Source organism: Agelaius phoeniceus, chromosome 11 (genome assembly GCF_051311805.1).
Source record: "Agelaius phoeniceus isolate bAgePho1 chromosome 11, bAgePho1.hap1, whole genome shotgun sequence".
NCBI lineage: Eukaryota > Metazoa > Chordata > Aves > Passeriformes > Icteridae > Agelaius > Agelaius phoeniceus.
In genome coordinates, this window is record NC_135275.1 from 21,887,690 (window position 1) to 21,906,357 (window position 18,668).

At 47.0% G+C, this 18,668-nt stretch overlaps 1 protein-coding gene across 1 annotated transcript in view; it reads left to right on the plus strand.

Annotated features, from left to right (window-relative positions):
* ITPR1 (inositol 1,4,5-trisphosphate receptor type 1) overlaps positions 1 to 18,668 on the plus strand; it is a 161,515-nt gene that overhangs the window by 41,872 nt on the left and 100,975 nt on the right. Inside the window, exons 4-13 of the mRNA XM_054639984.2 lie at positions 5,778 to 5,893; positions 9,397 to 9,483; positions 10,227 to 10,385; positions 11,222 to 11,320; positions 11,836 to 11,919; positions 12,002 to 12,148; positions 13,352 to 13,447; positions 14,466 to 14,510; positions 17,349 to 17,500; positions 18,349 to 18,448. Of these exons, the coding sequence (XP_054495959.1) occupies positions 5,778 to 5,893; positions 9,397 to 9,483; positions 10,227 to 10,385; positions 11,222 to 11,320; positions 11,836 to 11,919; positions 12,002 to 12,148; positions 13,352 to 13,447; positions 14,466 to 14,510; positions 17,349 to 17,500; positions 18,349 to 18,448 (1,085 nt within the window). The remainder of the gene's footprint in view (positions 1 to 5,777; positions 5,894 to 9,396; positions 9,484 to 10,226; positions 10,386 to 11,221; positions 11,321 to 11,835; positions 11,920 to 12,001; positions 12,149 to 13,351; positions 13,448 to 14,465; positions 14,511 to 17,348; positions 17,501 to 18,348; positions 18,449 to 18,668) is intronic.

Below are 18,668 nucleotides of genomic sequence, written 5' to 3' on the forward strand. Positions count from 1 at the left end.
ACTGGTAGAGCTTTGCATAAATGAATATAATAGCAAGAGGGTGGTTACCCTCGTGTCTTGCAGATAGGAATTGAGGGTGGTTATTTTAACATAGAAATTAAAATATATTTAGATCACAAATCGTGCACGCTCTCAATTTAAATGTTGGTTGCAAGCATGATTTTTCCCCCCTTTATTCTGCTTTAAAAAGCAAAGTGTTGAAAGCCCTTGAAACACAAGATGCAGCAGGACAAAGCAGGGAGGTAACAGACGTCACCACAGCAGAAACCACTGATAAATTCTGTCATGCAATTAGTTCAAGGTTTGAATCCCGAGTGATTGGGCTCTTTGCAGAGGGAGGGGATTGCTATGGGACCTTTGGGCCTGGGATAGAATCCCTGAATGGGTTGGGTTGGAAGGACCATGGCAGGGACACCTTGCACTGTCCCAGGGTGCTGAGAGTCCCATCCAGCCTGGCCTTGGGCACTGCCAGGGATCCAGGGGCAGCCCCAGATTTCCCTGTTCCATACCAACCCTGCTCACCCGTGCTTCGGTTTCCCCCCTTGTGGAATGGCACAACTGTTGGCAGCACGAGGCTGGAATTGAGTGGAGTTCTTCCCCCAGGCTGAATGTGCAGGGCCCAGGTTTGGTTTCTTGCTGGGGTGGAGCTGTGGGTGGCTGGAGCTCCTTTGGGACCTCAAAACCCCGTTCTGCTCTGAGCTGCTGTGCTCCCAGCAAAGCTCCATCCCTGAGAACTGAGAATGAAAGGATGTCTTCTCATCACAAAGAGAGGCATTGCAGCAGGATCAGGTTCTTTTTTCTCCCTCTTCATGGAAATGCGGGAATGATTAATAATCAACACATTTCTGTAGCTGCTTTTGTTCTATATTCTTTGAACCTCTTAGGCTGTCATCTATTAATTTTAAATCTCAGAGGGAACAAGTATAAAATAGATGATAGAGTAATCCAAGGGTTTCTGAAAAGGTGAAACTTGTCTGTGACTGAATATGTGCATTTTGTGTTATTCTCCAAGTCTTCTGTGTGAAAATACTGCATTTGAGCACAAGAGAGGTCTTCATTTTGTCTTTAAATAAACTCCTCATCTTGTGGAGCATTACCATCCTTGTGAGTGTATTAAAGCTGTGCAATTTCATAAATACAAAGTCAACAACTTCTATTTACAGTGTGTCCATCATTGCCAGCTACGTTACTTCTTCATTGCTGCTATTCTTTCATATTTAAAATAAAAAGAAAAGATACTATCAGTGTGTTTATTCTCTCCTGTGAGCAGGCTTTGGCCTAGGGAAAATATCAGGTATCTAAGTATAGAAAAGTCTGAAGAGAAAATGCTAAATTTCAGCAGGGAATTGCTGGTTTTCTTTTAATTTTAGTTTTGCTGTGCAAAACTGAGTTTGGTTTTTCCAAGTAATGAAGAAACAGCTGTGTTGGTGTTAAATATTCAGTGGATTTGTAAGTGACTTATTTAAAGATCTTCATCTTTATAAGATTTCCCTCATTTGAAAGCACCCTAAAGTATAATTTTTTTGTGAGGGGGAGTAATTTCTCGTGGTTCTTACCTTTCTCCAGTTGGCATTTTGGGGAATCTGGGTTTAAAACCCGAAATAACAGCACACCTTTTTGTTGCCAGCAAAGTATTTGATTCCTGCTCTCTCCAACTGCAGAAAAGTTGGTGAGGACCTTCTCCTAAGTGCTTAAAATAGGCAGTGGAGATTTGGAAAAAATGATGAGTGGTGGATTGCACAACCAGCCTGGCTGGAGCTGAAACTGCTTCCAGATCTTTCTGGAATGGGTGTGCTGGAGAAGGGCAGGGGGAGGGAAATGGGCTGGGGCCCCCAAAGCTGAGCTGGGCTCTGGCAGCAGCCAGGATGGTTCCTCAAGGAGCCACAAAAAGGACAGGGGAGAGACTGCAAGGGCAAGGAGGGACAGGGAATGGCTTCCCACTGCCAGAGGGCAGGGATGGAGGGGATATTGGGATTAAATCCTTCCCTGTGAGGGTGGGCAGGCCCTGGCACAGGTGCCCAGAGCAGCTGGGGCTGCCCCTGCATCCCTGGCAGTGCCCAAGGCCAGGCTGGACAGGGCTGGGAGCACCTGGGACAGTGGGAGGTGTCCCTGCCATGGCAGGGCTGGCACTGGGTGGGCTCTGAGGTCCCTTCCAGCCCAAGATATTCCATGATTCCATGAACCTTTGCCATTCTCTGAGAGGTGTTTGATGTTGTCTGGGGGAGCCTTGGGTGGCAGCAGTGTGTGTTCAGGAGCTTTCTGAGCTGTCCCATAGACCAAGGGTGGAACTGACATAGTGGCAACACTTGATGCCCAAAACAGTGGGAGAAACATCTCAAGGGGAGACTGGAATTGATGCCCAAAACAGTGGGAGAAACGTCTGAAGGGGAGACATGGGAATGTTTGACTTAGGTATTTTCAGGCAGTTTTGTGTGAAAAAGGTGTTGATGTCTTGGGTGGGCTCTGAAATACCCAACTCCCTTCTCCTGTCATTTCAGCCTCTCTAACCTTTTTGCAAATTTGCAATTTTGGAGAAGTCTTGCATTATATTTTCAAATAATCTTATTAATGTACTACCTAAATGTGACTTAAAATTGCCTGTGGTGGAATCCATGGTAAGAAAAAGCAAAAGCTGTCTTTGTCAGGTTTTTCATTGTGCTGTGAAAGCAAAAGTTGGGCATTTGAGATGTTGTTGCTTGGGCTTGGACTGGAGGGAAGGGTTGGAAGTTTGGAACCTGCTGCCTTGAGAAGGAGCACAGTCTAGTCAAGAAGAGAATGCAGAAGAGAGAAGAGCAAATGAAGAGCATGGGATAGAAGGAATGGCAGTTGGAATAACGTCGCTGGCAAGTTTCCCTCTTCCTTGAACCCCAAAATACTTTGGAACACGGGGGTTTCTACCCTTGCCAGGATCCTCGCTTTTGCCGACTCCTCTGTGCTGCCGGTGCACGCGGAGGGTAACCAATCCTCGCTGTGATATTTCAGGAGCTGCAGGTGGCAGAGGCCCACGTGGGCTGTGAGTGTCCCACCAGTGAGAGCATTCATCTCTCACGTGGTGCAGTTGCAGCCTCACTTTATTCTATGCGGAGCAGTTGCTGAGGGAAGAGCAGGATTTAGCTGGGAAGGACTGAAAAGCACATTTAATACGTGCCCATGGAGCATTCCTCATCCTGAAGGGGTAGTGTAGGATTATGCAATCCCTTTTTCCTGCAGGGCCTTTGTTGGGTGCTCAGGCTTGATGTATCATCATTTCATCAACAGTGACGTAGTATTTTATTTTTATACTACCTCATTGTGCAATTCTGCCATTTTTCACTGTGTATCGTGAAGATCTGAAAGCAAAATGCATTCCTTCCTGGTTAATATGCAACAAACAGTCTATAAAAAGATGTCGTTACTGTGCAGTAATTGCTTTATTTATCACCTTTCCTATGTGGCTAAAGCTGCTTGAATCACTGAGCGGAGCAGGGAGCTGTGATGCTTTGGGCTGCTTTGGCTTCACTTTTAATTTTTGGCTTTGGATTTTTGGCTCCTGTTGTAGAACTAGACCTAAATTCCAGAAGGATGGTGTCTGACAAGCACGGGTTTATCTTGCAGAGTCATCAGGACTGTGGGTTACAGATCAATGACCACGATGGTGCTCAGCCAGCACATCCTTGACTTTGTAAACATCCAAGGCAGCGGGGTCTGCTAAAAGTCTTCTGGCCAGAAAGTTCATGTAGTTTGACCTGTGGCGAAATACATTTGGTGGCCATATGAAGGTGAATAAGGCAAAGTTGAACTTCTCATCCACTTCAGAAATAGATTTCATAGAACAAATACTAGAAAACAAATATATTGGGTGCTTTTCATTGTTTGTTTGAGATCAGTAGCTTTGTTACAAGGGAGAAAATGTAAGGAAAACATGCTATGCCTTCCCTTCTTGCACTGGACAAGGTCAAACTCTTGTAGCCCTTTCTGGGTGCTTCAGGCAGGAGAGGGGGTTACTTGCAGTTAACAATTTGGAAGTTAAGCCTAACTTGAAAACTTTCTTGACTGAAAAAAGGATGGAAAGAACTGCACTGTGACTAAATCTAGCATACAATTAATTCTTCTCTGCAGTTCTGTGTGTTAATTGCTGTCATTGTGCGAACTGATGGTTTAAGCAAAAATAGAAAATTTTATAACTAGTGTGTTGCTTACAATGCAGAGTCTTAGCTCCAAGTGCCAGCCCGCAGTGGCTTTTTGAATCTCTGCTGTGCTATCAATCTCTGTGAATCATCCTGGTGGAAATGGAAAAAAGGGTGAGGAGCAAACCTGGGAAGTGCGGTTTGCACTTTGCCTGCTGCTTCAGCAGCCCCAGGCTGGCAGTGGGGATGAAGTGGAGCTGAGTGTTTCTGCAGAGGTGCAGCTCAGTGTCCCTCCTCATGTCCTGAGCTCTGTCCTTCCCCGGTGTCACTGTCAGAGGGCTCCAGCTGAGCCATGCCCAGCTCCTGCTGGCTCTGGTTTTGGGGTCCTGGGCTGGTAAAGCAGAGTGGAATGGGATCATCTCCAAGGCCCTTCTGTGTAAGGTGTTTGGTGTTGACTGGTGGGCTCTGGGGATGGATTGGAGGAAAGGCATGAGAAGATTGATGGTGTCCGTCTCAAACAGCATCCAGAGGTGAAATTACCAAGGTCTGTCTCAGCCCCTTCATCAACGTCACCCTCTGGCAGAGCTGCTATGACCTGTCTCCAGCATGGGGTGTCTCCCTTTCTGATTGATGTGCATCCAGAATACCCATGGACAAGCAGCTCTGCTTTTCAGGCACACAGGATAAACCCCAGGTGGGTTTCTCCTCACCTTGCTGCTTCCCAAATTGCGGTGCTGATCCTTGGGATACACCAGGAGCCTGGAGAAAGGCAATGTGAATGAGGAGCCTGAAGCCTGACATCCACTCTGCTGCCAGAGAGGCTGGGAACAGCCTCCTGGCTCTTCTGGCACTTTGTTTGAACTTCTGAGCTGCTACTTTAGGCGCTGCCTTTGAATAGCTGAATTTATTTTTTTGCGTGTTCCGTTGCTTAGCGACGACAGGAGGAAAAACAGTCACTGCAGCTCATGTGGGTTTATTACTGATAAGTTAGCATCTCTGATACAGAAATGTATTTTTAATAAGACTAATGAGCTGTGATTCCTGGCTTTAGCCAGGCAGAATGTTAAATAAACTGTGCTGCTGCACTGGGTATAGAACCTGACACCCTGAGGGGTTTGATGTTACCTCAAGCCATGCCTTGAATGTCTGTGCTTGTGCAGGCTGTTGTTTGAGGGTGTTTTATGCTGCTGCCACTTCATTAGGTGAGGACTTTCTTCTATTTTTTTGCCCAGTTTTCCCTAGCAATAGAAAGGATTTGATTTAAGAACTAAACTGACAACAGCAGTGAAAAAATCCAAAGCAAAAAGCCCCCAGCCTGACAGAGTTTACCTGCTGAAGTACAAAAACTCCAAGCTGAAAGTGCAGAAACCAAGTCTGTTTGCCTGGGAAAGCACTGGAACATGTTCCCATTTTAGTCTGGTACCGTTTTTGACTGGGACAAGTTATAAATTTTCTGGTCTTGCATCAGATGTTGGCAGCAGCAGTTAGTTTTTATCATGCACGGGGCGACATTCCTGTAGCTCAGAAAAGCATTTGTCTGATCAAGAGCTTTTTGGAATTTGTTTATAAAGCTTTCCTTGCTGCTGGAATGGTTGGAGACCGTTAGCAGCAGGAATCCAGATGATGATGAGAGGCTGAAGCCATGGTTGTGTTTGTTCCCTGCTTTTCTAGATTGCCTGTTCAAGCTGTGTCCCATGAACCGCTACTCGGCGCAGAAGCAGTTCTGGAAGGCAGCAAAGCCCGGAGCCAACAGCACGACAGATGCTGTGCTGCTCAACAAACTGCACGTGAGTATCCCTCTGCAGGGCCCTCCTCACACCCATCCTGCTCCAAACGAGCATTTCCAGCCAGCTTGGCACAGTTATGGAGGAGACTCCGAGCGAACGTAGAAATAAATCAGCGTGCGAGATTCCTTTGGAGATGTCCAGTCCAAGTCTTCAATCCTCTTATTTATGGCACAGTCACAGGATAAGCTGAGTTGGGAGGGACCCCCAGGGATCATCCCAGCTCCTGGCCCTGCACAGACACCCCAACAATCCCACCCTGTCCCCAAGAGTGTTGTTCAATGCTCTGGCAGCCTCTGGGCCGTGCCCATTCCCCTGGGGAGCCTGGGCAGTGCCCAGCACCCTCTGGGGGAAGAACCTTTCCCAAAAATCCATCCTAAACCTGCCCTGGCACAGCTCCAGCCATTCCCTGGGTTCTGTCTGAGTCACAGAAAGTGGACAGAACCCCCTCCTGTTCCTGCTCAAGGCCTGTGTCCCCCAGTGCTGTGTCCATGACACTGGAGTAGCCCTGGCAGCTCTTGTCTTTAACCTGTGGTAGAGATAAAATGCTCCAGGGGAGCATTTTGGGTGTTAAAAGCATAAAAAGGGACCCTTGAAACAATTGCATAGAGAATTCTCAGGCCCTGCATCCCAGCATGGGAAACCAGGAGCTGCTGGTCAATCTATTGGGACTGCTCAAACAAACATTGCTGCTGTTGATATATGGGAAGGTTGATGGGTAATTATGAGTAATTATAAGGCCAGACAGCCTCTCCTTCCTTATTAGCTTGCAGTATTTAATATTTTCTGGGTAAAATGTTGACATTCAGCAGCTGAAAACTCAGTAAGGCAGTTGATTGCTGTTTTTAGAGCTCCTATATAAAAAAAAGCCAACTTAACTTAAATACCATCTGTTGACTTTAGAGTTAAATAAACTCAGTGTTTATGTTAAAATTACATAGCTGGAGTACTTCATGTCAAAATTACAATTCTGAATATTTTTAGGTTCTTTGAGCCTATATTAAGCTCATTGTAGCCTGGAATACGAAATGGCCCCGTAGGAGAGTGTCACTTGCTGATTGCCATATGGCTGCCTTGCTCTGCACTTCACAAAGACCCACTGGTGGACTCCTTCTGCTTCAAGAAATGTATTTATAACCCAAAAGTATCAGCTTGGCAGGGACAAAGCTATTTTGGTAGCACAAAGCTCCCTCACCTGGGCCGTGTTTCTCCTGTTGGTAAGGGAAGGAGGCTGTGGCAGCAGGTTTAGGGTGAGGGGGGTTCTGGGGTTGGCCGTGCATCAGCAAAAGGGAGAGTTCATGGGTTTTCATGGACATTAGAGTCTAAATACTGCAGCATGTAGAAGGAAAAGGCTTTGGCATTGCCCTGGATTGCATTCTCATGTGGAGCTGTCTCCCTTTCCCTGAGTATGTCCAGTGTGGGTGTCTGGGACCTCTCCCTGCTCAGCTGACACTTGACCCTTTTGTGCCAGGGTCCTGGAAATGCAGGATGAGGTTTTTCCAGGGTGAGATTTTTCCAGGATGAAATTTTTCCAGGATTAGCCTGAGCCCAGTAATGCTTGCACAGAAATGTCCCACCAAGACCTGCTTGATTTGGAGGAAGGATTTGAGTGCCTTACAGTTTTATTGGGCTTTATTCAATCTGCATCACTTAGATGTGAACTCTGATTAGCTGGATCAGGTCTGCAGTGACCTGGGGCTTGAAAATAATGGTGTCCCATGGACATTTCTGTATCAGAACTTCTTCCTGCCAGTCCATGTGTCACTTTTCTCACTTGCTGGCACATGGAGAGCTCTGAACCCCTGTGCTCACAGCTGTGAGCTCTGCCCAGGATGAGATTTCTTTATCAGAGCATTGCATTTCCAACGCAGCTGATGATGCAAGACGTGTTCATCATCATCATCATTTGCCTTTTTTGGCTTCTGTTTGTCTGCTGGTGGAATTTATTGTCTGCCATGGAGCTCTCCATGCTGAGGTCAGGTTATTTTAAGTTAATGCCATTTAAGGGATTTCAAATCTGGGACACTTGTCTCTCTCTGTGGTCGCAGCGTCTGAGCTGCTTGAGGAGCTGACATCTAGTGGCCACAGAAGTGCTTCTCCTGTAGTGACTGTCAGGTCTGAGGAGTGCTTCTGTAGTACATCCTGAGTCCTAGTTGAACTTGCACAGAAAAAAAAAATTGGGTTTTGTGTTTATAATAAGCGTGGCACCAGTGTGGCAGGGCAGTCCTGGCTGTGGTTGCTGTTGTTTGGGAGGGCTCTGGTGTCTTCAAGAAACCTTTTATTGACAGAATACTTGCAACACAAGCAAAAAAGTTGTATTTTAGTAATACAGAGAAAATGGTGTTGCATTGCGTGACTGAATGAAATTTTGGATTTGTGAGAGCAGCTGTATCTCAGGTTCTCCTGGAGTAAGAAGGCAGTTTTCATACCTAGCACAGCATCTGAAAACAGCACATTTTGAGTGAGCTGGAGCTGGTGAAATTCTCTAACAGTGTGCAAACAGCTGCTCCTTTGTCCTTCACCTCCCTGTAGTGAGGATCTGTGGGCTTTTCTTCTCCAAGAAAAATTTGGACCCACCACAGTCCTTGAGACCTGAGAACCAAATCATAATCCTTGATGCTCAGCCTCCTAAAAAGTCCAATTTTAAATTGCTCTCCACCTCCAGATAGCAGTTAAAGCACACACAGATTTATGTTTTTAATTCAAAACATCATCTTTCCTGTGAAGTGAAGAAGTTCTTTACTAAATGAAATTGTTTAAAAACAGCCTGGGCCAAATAGCTCACTTGTAAAAAAGCAATGGCAGGAGTCTCATTGTTAATTATTAATTAGGGCTTTGTGTCTTTATAATAATTCAATTTGGCAAGGGTTTCCCCTTTGCTTGCCCTGTCAGGGTGGTGCAGAAACGCTCAGCTGTGGCACAGAGGCTCCATCAGCTCAGGGAGCACAAGCCCAGGTGTGGGGAGTGGGGAGCTCTCCCATCCAGAGCTGCAGTGGGCATTTCTCTGTGCCTCCCCTGTGGTCCTGCTGCACAGGGAGGGGCACTGGAGGCTCCAGAAAATCACAGCCTGGACGCCAGCTGGAGCCTGTATTGCCAAAGGAAAACAGAACCTCAGCTTGGGCTCTTTTTCTTCCATTTGTGTAGAAGTCAGTAGAAAGGAAGATAGAATTCCTGGCTGGAGCTGTTACCCATCCCTTTTTCACCTTTCCCTCCCTAGGTATCTGTCTTCTGTCTCGTCTGGGCTTTTCATCTCATGTTTTATTCCAGAATTTTGTCCAATTGTACCCAAATTACGGGTTACTTAAATGATGTGTGTCTATCTCCCCAAACAGTTGAAAAAGGGAATTGGAAATTACACTGTTGGAAGCTGGAAAAAGAGGAAATTAGGCTCTTTCAGATGCTTGCTGTTTTTCCAGTCCTTTGAAATAATCTTGAAGAAAAGGGAGTTTTGTAAAAACCCCTTTTCTAAAACACTCAGCAATTGAACTGTTCTCCTTTAATTTCAGCATGCAGCAGATTTGGAAAAGAAACAGAACGAAACTGAAAACAGAAAACTGCTGGGAACAGTCATCCAGTATGGGAATGTGATCCAGGTAGGCTGTGAACATCTGTGCAAGCTGCAGAGGATTTAGTTGAAAATTGCCTGCTCAGTGGACTTCAGATTTCTGGGATTGATGATCAAGAGCCTGTAGTTTTGCCAGGTTTCACTGTGCTCTGAAGGGGGATCCTGGGTGTTATATCTGTGATGTGATCAGTGTTTTATTATGGGTTAATTGTGCTTGGTTTTGATGTCACCATTGATGGTTTTCTTCAGAAATCCTTGTTAGAGCCCTCATTAGAGTTGTTGGGAGGTGGCACATGTACAACACCAAATATCCTCTCACAGTGAAATCTTGACACTTAAATCATAAACTGACACAGAGAAGGAAAATCAATAGAAATAGAAATCATAAACTGACACAGAGAAAGAAAATCAATAGAAATAGTTATATTTTTTTGTTAGATCAGACCAAGCAAAGCAAGAGAACAGCAGCTTTGTCTCTTACCAGGAAGAGCCACTTAGTCCCCAGCATTTCAGAAGATTTGGTCCTGGGTTTTTTTGGACAAGTTGTTTTAAAGGGATGTGTTTGTCCTAGCTGGGCAAGGGACAGCTGGATTAACTGAAGGTGTTTTGTCCTGTGTCTGGGTGTGAGTGGAGCTGTGCCTGGGTCCATCAGGGTTTGCCCAGAGCTCAGTTTGCTCTCCTGTGTAGCACTGCACTTGTCTGATGCACGCTCGGGTTATTGAGGGGAGGAGCAGGAGCATTCTTAGAACTGAACTCTGATTCTTATTCTAGCTGCTTCACTTAAAAAGTAACAAATACTTAACAGTAAATAAGAGGCTTCCAGCTCTGCTAGAGAAGAATGCAATGAGGGTGACCTTGGATGAAGCTGGAAATGAAGGCTCCTGGTTCTACATCCAGCCCTTCTACAAGCTGCGCTCCATCGGGGACAGTGTAAGTGCTGGGAGCAGGCTCCTCACACATCCCTGGGGCACAGCCTGCACTTGGGAGGCCTGGCATTGCAATTAAGGCAATGCACACATCTCCCAGGGCGTGATGATGATGCAGGAACAACCTTTTTGCTATGCTGTCATGAGGGGGAGGAAAATTGCTATGGTAACTTGTATTTTGGAAACGTGGAATGATCTAACATTGGAGGGAATAAGGGACCTAATTAGGCTGGCCTTGCACAATTCCTGCTCAATTCAAAATGGTAGGAAGTGTTGAGCTCCTTCAGGAGGTTTGGAAGGAATAATTAGCATCTTGGTTTTCAGTGTTGTCAGCTTAGAATCAAAATTCGTCATCACTTTGGATGTGAGGAGTGAGGTAATAAGGAAGTGAAATGTCCTGCTCATGGGAAATCTTTAAATGCATTGCCATTTTAATCCCTTCTTGTGCAACATCTGAGTCACTTGGGTATGGAATCTTCCTAAAACCAGGAGGTCATAAGTTTCAGTGTGCTCTGGGGTTCAGGCCAGGTGTGTTTGGCAAGCAACATGGTGAATTTATCAATCAGCCATCATTTATCCTGTAGCCCCATCTGTACCAGAACTCAGTCTGCTTTGTCTGCAAGGCTGTGAGTCCAGTAGCATAGGGGTTTTTGCCTCAGTCACTGAGTTTGGTGAGCTAAATTCTGAACCAGACAGAGTCCTGGTGGAGCACTCAGACTGCCATCTCTCCAGGCTGCAAAAAGGTGATTTCCTCCCATGGCTCCCATTAAAAAAAACTAAAAATGAAGAAAAAGAGCTTTCTCAGGGTGCAAATTTGTCTGATGCTGCACTTCTCTGCAGGTTGTCATTGGAGACAAAGTAGTCCTGAATCCTGTCAATGCTGGCCAGCCTCTCCATGCCAGTAGCCATCAGCTTGTGGATAATCCAGGATGCAATGAGGTAAGGGGACTCTGGCACAGCTGGAGCAGCTGTAAAACCTCTCTGTGCTTCAGCTTAGCTCTTTGTACATGGTTTGGGATTCAGCAAGTTGGTTGGTACCTGTGGCACTGCTTATTGGGAATGGTTATCCTGGTAATCAGTGACTTAAGAGTTTTGGAGCTCTACTTTCTCTTGGGGGCTGGCAGAGGTTTGAGTTTGATCTCTTTTGCATGGCTGGCTAAAAACAAGTTGTTCCTTCCAAATCAGGAGTTGTGGCACAGTGATGTGCCCCATACTAGTTACTGTGAAGAAAGTTAAATCTGCCAGCACAGATGTGTAACAAGTGGCTTCCAAGCAAGTCAGCTCTGCAATTACTTGCTCTGGAGCAAATACAGAGAAGACTTTGCTTCTCCAGAGTGATGCAGCCAGGCCTGCAGTGTTCTGGTGAAAATTGTCTAGAAAATCAGACAGTGGCTCCAGGCAGGATCTTGTGCAGGCACAGGACAGTGGGACTGATGGTCTCATTCTCCTTCCAGGTGAACTCAGTGAACTGCAACACCAGCTGGAAAATCGTGCTCTTCATGAAATGGAGCGACAACAAGGACGACATCCTCAAAGGGGTGAGAGGCAGAGCCGTGCCTGGCTGCAGCTGGGGCCCTGCTGGGCGCTGCCCCTGCTGAGCCTGCTGCCTGCCTTTGCCAGGGGGACGTGGTGAGGCTGTTCCACGCCGAGCAGGAGAAGTTCCTGACGTGTGACGAGCACAGGAAGAAGCAGCACGTGTTCCTCAGGACCACGGGCAGGCAGTCAGCCACGTCTGCCACCAGCTCCAAAGCCCTGTGGGAGGTGGAGGTGAGGACTGCAAGGCTGGGGCTGCCTTGCTAGGAACAATTCCTCCTTCTGTTTAAAGCTCTCTGTCTGCGCTTCTCGCTTTAGGTAAAATTTTCCTGGTGTTACCAGTTGAAATTAGAATTCCTTCACTTGCTTTCTGTGCACAGTCACAGTGGAGCTCTGATCTCTGATGGTGCAGCACAGAGCTCTCCAGTTCAGGTGCTTTACAGTTCAGGAAAAGGGCACAGAGAAACATCAATGAAATCATTTTCTTACCAGTCACTGAAGTTTAACAACAGCCTGTAATTTCCACTGTCCTGCTGAGTGTACTGAAGGCTCTATTTTTGGTGTGGAATAATGTGATTATGTATAGCCTCATCTGATAGGAGGCTGCAGCCCCTTGCTAGTCTGTCTGAACTGGCTTTTTAAATTCACTTGGCTTTTAAACAGAGTGACTAACACCTTGGCCATCACTGGCTTCTGAAAATAGCCTCAGTCTGTTGGTATTATTAGCATTGGTTTATGACTTTTAAATCTGATTCAATTATGAAATGCATATAAGAATCAAAAAATAAATTGTAATGATGGATAGGTGTTTTTATATTCCTTTTCCAGAAGTATCTGCTGTGACATTCAGCTTCTCCTGTATTTCAAATGAAAGTCTGCCTGTAATTAGCATGACTTTGGCATGTTATCAGTCTGTGGTAACTCCCCATGTGTGTGCAGTTACCTGGACAGGTGAGAGTTCTTCCCTCAGCAGAAAGGAGCAGGTCAGCTGTGATGAGTTTTCTTTAGGAATCAGATTAACCCTAACCCACAGAGCAGCCAATATGAGGTTACAGGTGTTGGAGGCACTCCTTGCCCCACTTTTTCAGTAAATACAAATATTCTTTTGTACAGCATTGTTGCATTTGAAATATTTCTAGGTGTCTTCCCTCATCCACTTCAAACAGCCAGAAATTTAGTAATAGCCATAGGGTAATGGATTTGTTGCCTGCTGTAGGGGTTTGTTTCAAGACCTGGCAGCACATGCACATAGAGAGCCCCTTCCTTAATTCATTCACAAGCTGGGGGAACTATTCCCAGCCAGCTCAGAGCATTCCCTGCACAGTCCTGGTGACAGATGAAAGGTTTTTATCATTTCTCAGCCCTGCACTGGAATGAGGCAGGTCCTGCAGGGAGGGGGCTCTGTGCTGCATTCCAGGTGTGTTCCCTGTCCCTCAGGTGGTGCAGCACGATCCCTGCCGGGGGGGAGCTGGCTACTGGAACAGCCTCTTCAGGTTCAAGCACCTGGCCACGGGGCACTACCTGGCAGCAGAGGTACGTGGGCTGGGCTGGCACCTCTGCCTGCCTCACACCGTGCTCTCCTCCTTTGGCACCTTCTCCAAATCTGTCGTTTCCCACCCTGGAACTGGACATGGGGAGGGGAGGAGAGAGGTCATTTGGATTAATACCAAAAGAGATGCTAAATGTAGGAGATGAGATGAAAGAGCTGAAGGAATATCGTGGTTTGGGGTAGTCATGAGCTGATTGCACTTTTTGTGTGAATTCTCGAGCCGAGAACTTCTCCTGCAAAGAATAGGCACTAAATAGTATCCTGTCATGTGGCCACTGGATTCAATGTGACTTTATTAACTGATGAATAAATGGTAAATGACTGAGAGCCTTGGGGGGAAAATGAATTCAAGTGTTGGTAATTTCTCTTGAATCACTGATTTTTGAGCAGAAGCATAGAACTGAGTATAAAATGAAAACACTGACTTCAGACCAGTCTGTAAGAACTGCAGATAGAGAAAAGCCCAGATTAAAGTCCTATTTTATATTCTTCTGATAAGCAGATTGGAAAACCAGAAGCATTTTGTCACATGCACACTGCAAATCCTTTTCAGTAGTGGTCCAGTGTAGAGCTTTTCCAGTAAATCTTGGGTTTTCTAATCCGCCAAAACAAAAAAATGCTCTGAGATCATACAAGAATATCCCAGAGGAGATTGCTCACCTGATCCCTGGTTACAATAATGTTTGTTCTAAAAGATTTCTCCAGTAGCTTATAGCTGGAAGTTCCACTTGGAATTTAAACAACAAAAAGAAAGCATTAACTGGGTAACTGTGTACTCTTGCTCCTGTAGTGATTCCCCTGGATGAGAGAGCTCTCCCTGCACGTTTGCAGGTTATGTGTCAGGTTGGCAGCCTGGTGAGCCGTGCTGGGTGTGGGCAGTGTGCTCTGCATGCCCGGGGCAGTGCAGGGCACTGCTGCCCACGGGAGCTCAGCTGATGCTCAGGCTGTGTGCCCCTTGCAGCTGTGCTGGAGTTTGACCTGCCTGTGATTCTGTTCCATCAGGTAAACCCTGACTATGAGGAAGATGACCTGGAGTGTCAATCCTCAGTAAGTATAGGCAAGGGAATGGTCCTGCCCCTGACTCAGGAGGGCTTGGCACGGGCCCAGGGCTGCCCTGGCCAGTGCACAGCTGGCCCAGGCTTCCTTGTTAGTGAAGAAACTAAAAACCTGAAAGCCTCTGGAGGCCTTTATGGCCTGTCCAAAGAGTGGGTGTTGACACCTTAGTGCAGAACCCACTTGGAACTGGATTAGCACATTACCTGAACCCCCCTCAACTCCTCCCTTTGTGGTATCTTTTTCTGTCTTCCTGTTTCCTCAACGTTTGCTTCCTTGGAGCTCTGTCCTGCTGTGGGCTGGAGATCAAGGTGCTCAAGGTGACACCAGATGGGACTCGTCCCTGAGGGAATGTCCCCCAGTGCTGTGCCTGTCTGACCTCTGTGTTAAACAGCAAATTTGCTGTTATTGTACCTTGTCTCAGGAAAGCAGAATAACAGCAGGAATGGCAGGGGGAGAGTGGTTCCAGTGCCATTCCTCTGGTTTTCCTGTGGGAGCCAGTCTGTGTTGTCAGTAAATGTTGTTGTGTCAGAGGTTGAGTGTGTGGTGCTCTGTATTGGCAGAAGCTTCCCTTTGATGTCAGAGGGACCCAGCATTGCTTCAGGAGCTGAAAACAGAGAAAACTGGAACAGCACTTTGCTTTGTGGATTTTATTTATTTAGTTGGGTTTGATGATAGGCTTATGCAGCTTTCTTGGCCATTTATCCTGTATTATGGAGGACTTGAGCCATTTGGGTATGACAAAGAGCTATTCCTTCCATTCCTAAGAGATGGATGTGATGCTTGGAAATCCTGCAGGGTGCATTTTTCCTCCTAAAAGGATTTTTCATTATAGCCTGGCCATTTAAATTCTTCCCTCGCCCTCAGATACTGAGCTGTTATCCTCATTACTTCTTGGTGGCATTTGGCAGCTTGACTGCAGTAAACATGGCAAAAAAACTGAACAAACCCCACCCACAGCTGTTCCCTGGGGTGTGGGGGCAATCCAGAGGTGTTTTGTTGGGTTAATTGTTTGAAAGTTAAATCAGTGTTGAGGGGCTTTAGGTAGACACCCTGCTCCTGCTGACATGTGCATGGATAACACCCATGCACTGTCTCAGCTCGCTGGTTTTTCCCTGCTCTGTCTCTTTACCACTAGATGGCAAAAATAGACCAGCAAGAAGAGACCAGGAGCACATAATTCAGCTCTGACAGGAAATTGCCACATCGTTTATCCTTCACTGGTGACAGGAGGGTGTAGGCTGCCTTATCCAACTTTATCCAAACTCCATTGTGATCCAAGTGCGAGCAGGATCTGTGCACAGATCTGTGCAGGGTTTCTGTGCACAGCTCACTGGTTCTGGTGGTGCTTTCTCCTTGTCCCTCAGAGGGCTGTGCAGGAAGGGTTTCCATGGGCATGGGTGAGGTGCCAGCTCCACCTTCTTGCACCAAAGGGGGCTGCTCCTGTCACCTTTGGGGTTGAATTTCGGCGCTCCCTGAATTGCCCCGTTTCCTGCGTTCTGCTTTACTGCTCGTGTTCAGCTTTGCCCCGGTGTGAAGAAGTGACCAATTGTCTCCCAAAGGACAGGCAGAGCAGCTGTGTCCCCCACTGTGTTCCCTCCCCTTGCTGGGGGGGATGAAGGAGACAGCTGAAATTCAGAGAATTCATTCCAAGTGAGCGAATTTCTCCCAGAATTTCTCTCCAGATGGACTCTGAGTGTAGAGTTGCTCCTTCCCTTGAAGGCACACTCCCAAAGTGTATTTCTGTTCCATACAGATAACTGCCTGTTCCCATCTACAAAATCAGACTTTAAATGTCACTGCTTTGCAGCCAAGTTCATTGACTGCAAATATGTTAACTTGGGAGTATCCTGAGGCACAAGCAGCACTGGATACCTTTTCCATCTGCTCCAGGATGGCAGTGCCTTGCAGCAGGGCTTTGACAGGCAGGTGCCTGAGTGCTGACTCCCTTGGGTGCCACCACCACAGAGAAGCTGAGAAAGTGCTTTCTTGGTCACCCTGGAGATTGCAGCCAGGATTTAGATGCATGGACAGCTGGTTCCTGCGTGCCAGGATAAGTGAGCAGCTTCTTCAGGGTCTTGTGACAGCTGGGGGTTCCTTAGGAAAGGATTTGGAGAAAGTTGTTGTTCCTTTTTCTCAGTTCATCTTTGTTTTTTCCTAGCCTTTTGTCCTTTCATCTGCAGCCCCAGGGTTTTATCCAATTGATGTATCTTTACTTTGCTGGAGGAGGCTGGGGATTTGCTGGGACCTTGGAAATAAAGATCCTTCTGGTGCCATGGCCTTTGGAACACGTTTTTGTGCTTGAGAGCAGCACAGGCTGTAGTGTGAGCAGCAGGACTTCCAACTCCTTGATTGGCTTTTTGTTTCTCTTGCCTGGGATTGATGGATGTGGCTCCCATTTTTGCTGCTGAAGCTGATTATTTCCCAGCAAGGTTGTTGGTACATGGTGTGGCCGGGTTTTTATGTTTTCAGCTCGTTAATTATGTGGTGAGAGGGGTAATTGCAATGTGTGGGGTATGTTTGGAGAGCTGGCAGTGTCAGGGTTGGGGATCTCAGCTGATGTGTGTTATCAGAAGGCAGGCAGAGCTCCCAGTGTGTGTGGGTGAGTGGCTGGGGGGGTTTGTCTCTTCTGGCCCTGTCTGTGAGGTGAATTCTGCGTGGAGGGGGAGTTGCTGTGCTGGCACTCAGGGCTGACCCAGGGGAAGCAAGCAAGGTGTGCGTGGCCAGAGCAGCTGCTGTCAGTGTCCTGGTGTCCTGCACCCATGGCCCAGAGTGCCCCCCGTGTGTGGGGGCTCTGCAGGGCTCCCCTGAGGCCCTGGGCTCTCTCCACAGCTGGACCCCGAGCAGGAGGCAATGCGGCGGGGCCGGGGGCCCCAGGAGAAGATGGCCTATTCCCTGGTGTCTGTGCCTGAGGGCAACGACATCTCCTCCATCTTCGAGCTGGACCCCACCACCCTGCGAGGGGGAGACAGCCTCGTCCCCAGGTACGGCGACCTCTGTGCAGCTTGGGGGTTTGCTGGGATTTTAAAGCAAAGCTGCCCCACGCTGTCTTCCTTTTATCCTTTGGAATCAGGTTCCTCGTCTAATGAATGTGCAAATAATCAGAAAATGCCTTGAGTGCTTTACAATTGAGGTATAAGTAAGAGAACACCGTTATACACATGGGGAAATTGAGACTAAGTGACTTCCTAAGTGACTTCCTTGCCAGGAATGACCTGGGACTAAAAGCCTTGTGTGTTCTAGCAAGGCATTCATCCAGTTAGGATGTAACACCAACTATTTAGCACTGGGTTTTCTATTGTTTGTGTGTTCTTCACTGTTCATGTGGCACCTCTTGCTGTTGAAGAGCTGCTGCACCCTTCCAAGTGCCACACTCTGCACACAGCTCTTTGCTGCTGTTCCCACTGAGAAAGCACAACAAGTTTCTTCCATCTATTCAGCAACTCCCTAAATCATCAGGTACCCATATTTGGAGTATCAGGGAGCTGAAAACCCCAGAGGTAAGGGGAGAAGTTGGCAGCTGATAGCAGCGGGAAAGTGGATGGGAAGAGGTTCAGATTGTTGCTGTGCAGCAGCTGAGTTACAGCAGCTCAAAGTAGCTGTGATTCTATTTTAGAACAGAATCTCTTCCACTACAGAAGAAACCCTCCTCAGGTGAGTTCACAGAGCGAGCTGAGGCAATAAGAATGCTGTTCCAGTTGTGCTATGCAGGGTGGACAGAGATGACACTTCTTTTCCACTTGTTCCTGCCAGCATCTCAAAATCCCAGCAATGCAAAGGTTTCCCAGCTGGGAGGCTGACTCATGCTGGGGCACTCCTGACTTTCTTTCAGGAACTCCTACGTGAGGCTCAGGCACCTCTGCACCAACACCTGGGTTCACAGCACCAACATCCCAATCGATAAAGAGGAGGAGAAACCTGTGATGCTCAAAGTAAGTTCTGTGACTTTGTGTAAGCACATCCCTTGACTCCTGTACTTCCATACGTGTTGGCAGGAGTTTCACTCCCTGAGCCTGTCACAAACTGAGCATGTGACAGTAATGAACAGTGCCTGTGCAACATTTGCTCTTAATGGCTCAGATTCCTTGTATTTTTCTAGTTAGACTGTTCAGCTTCTACTCCAAAACAGTCATCAGGAGCAGGATATTTTTT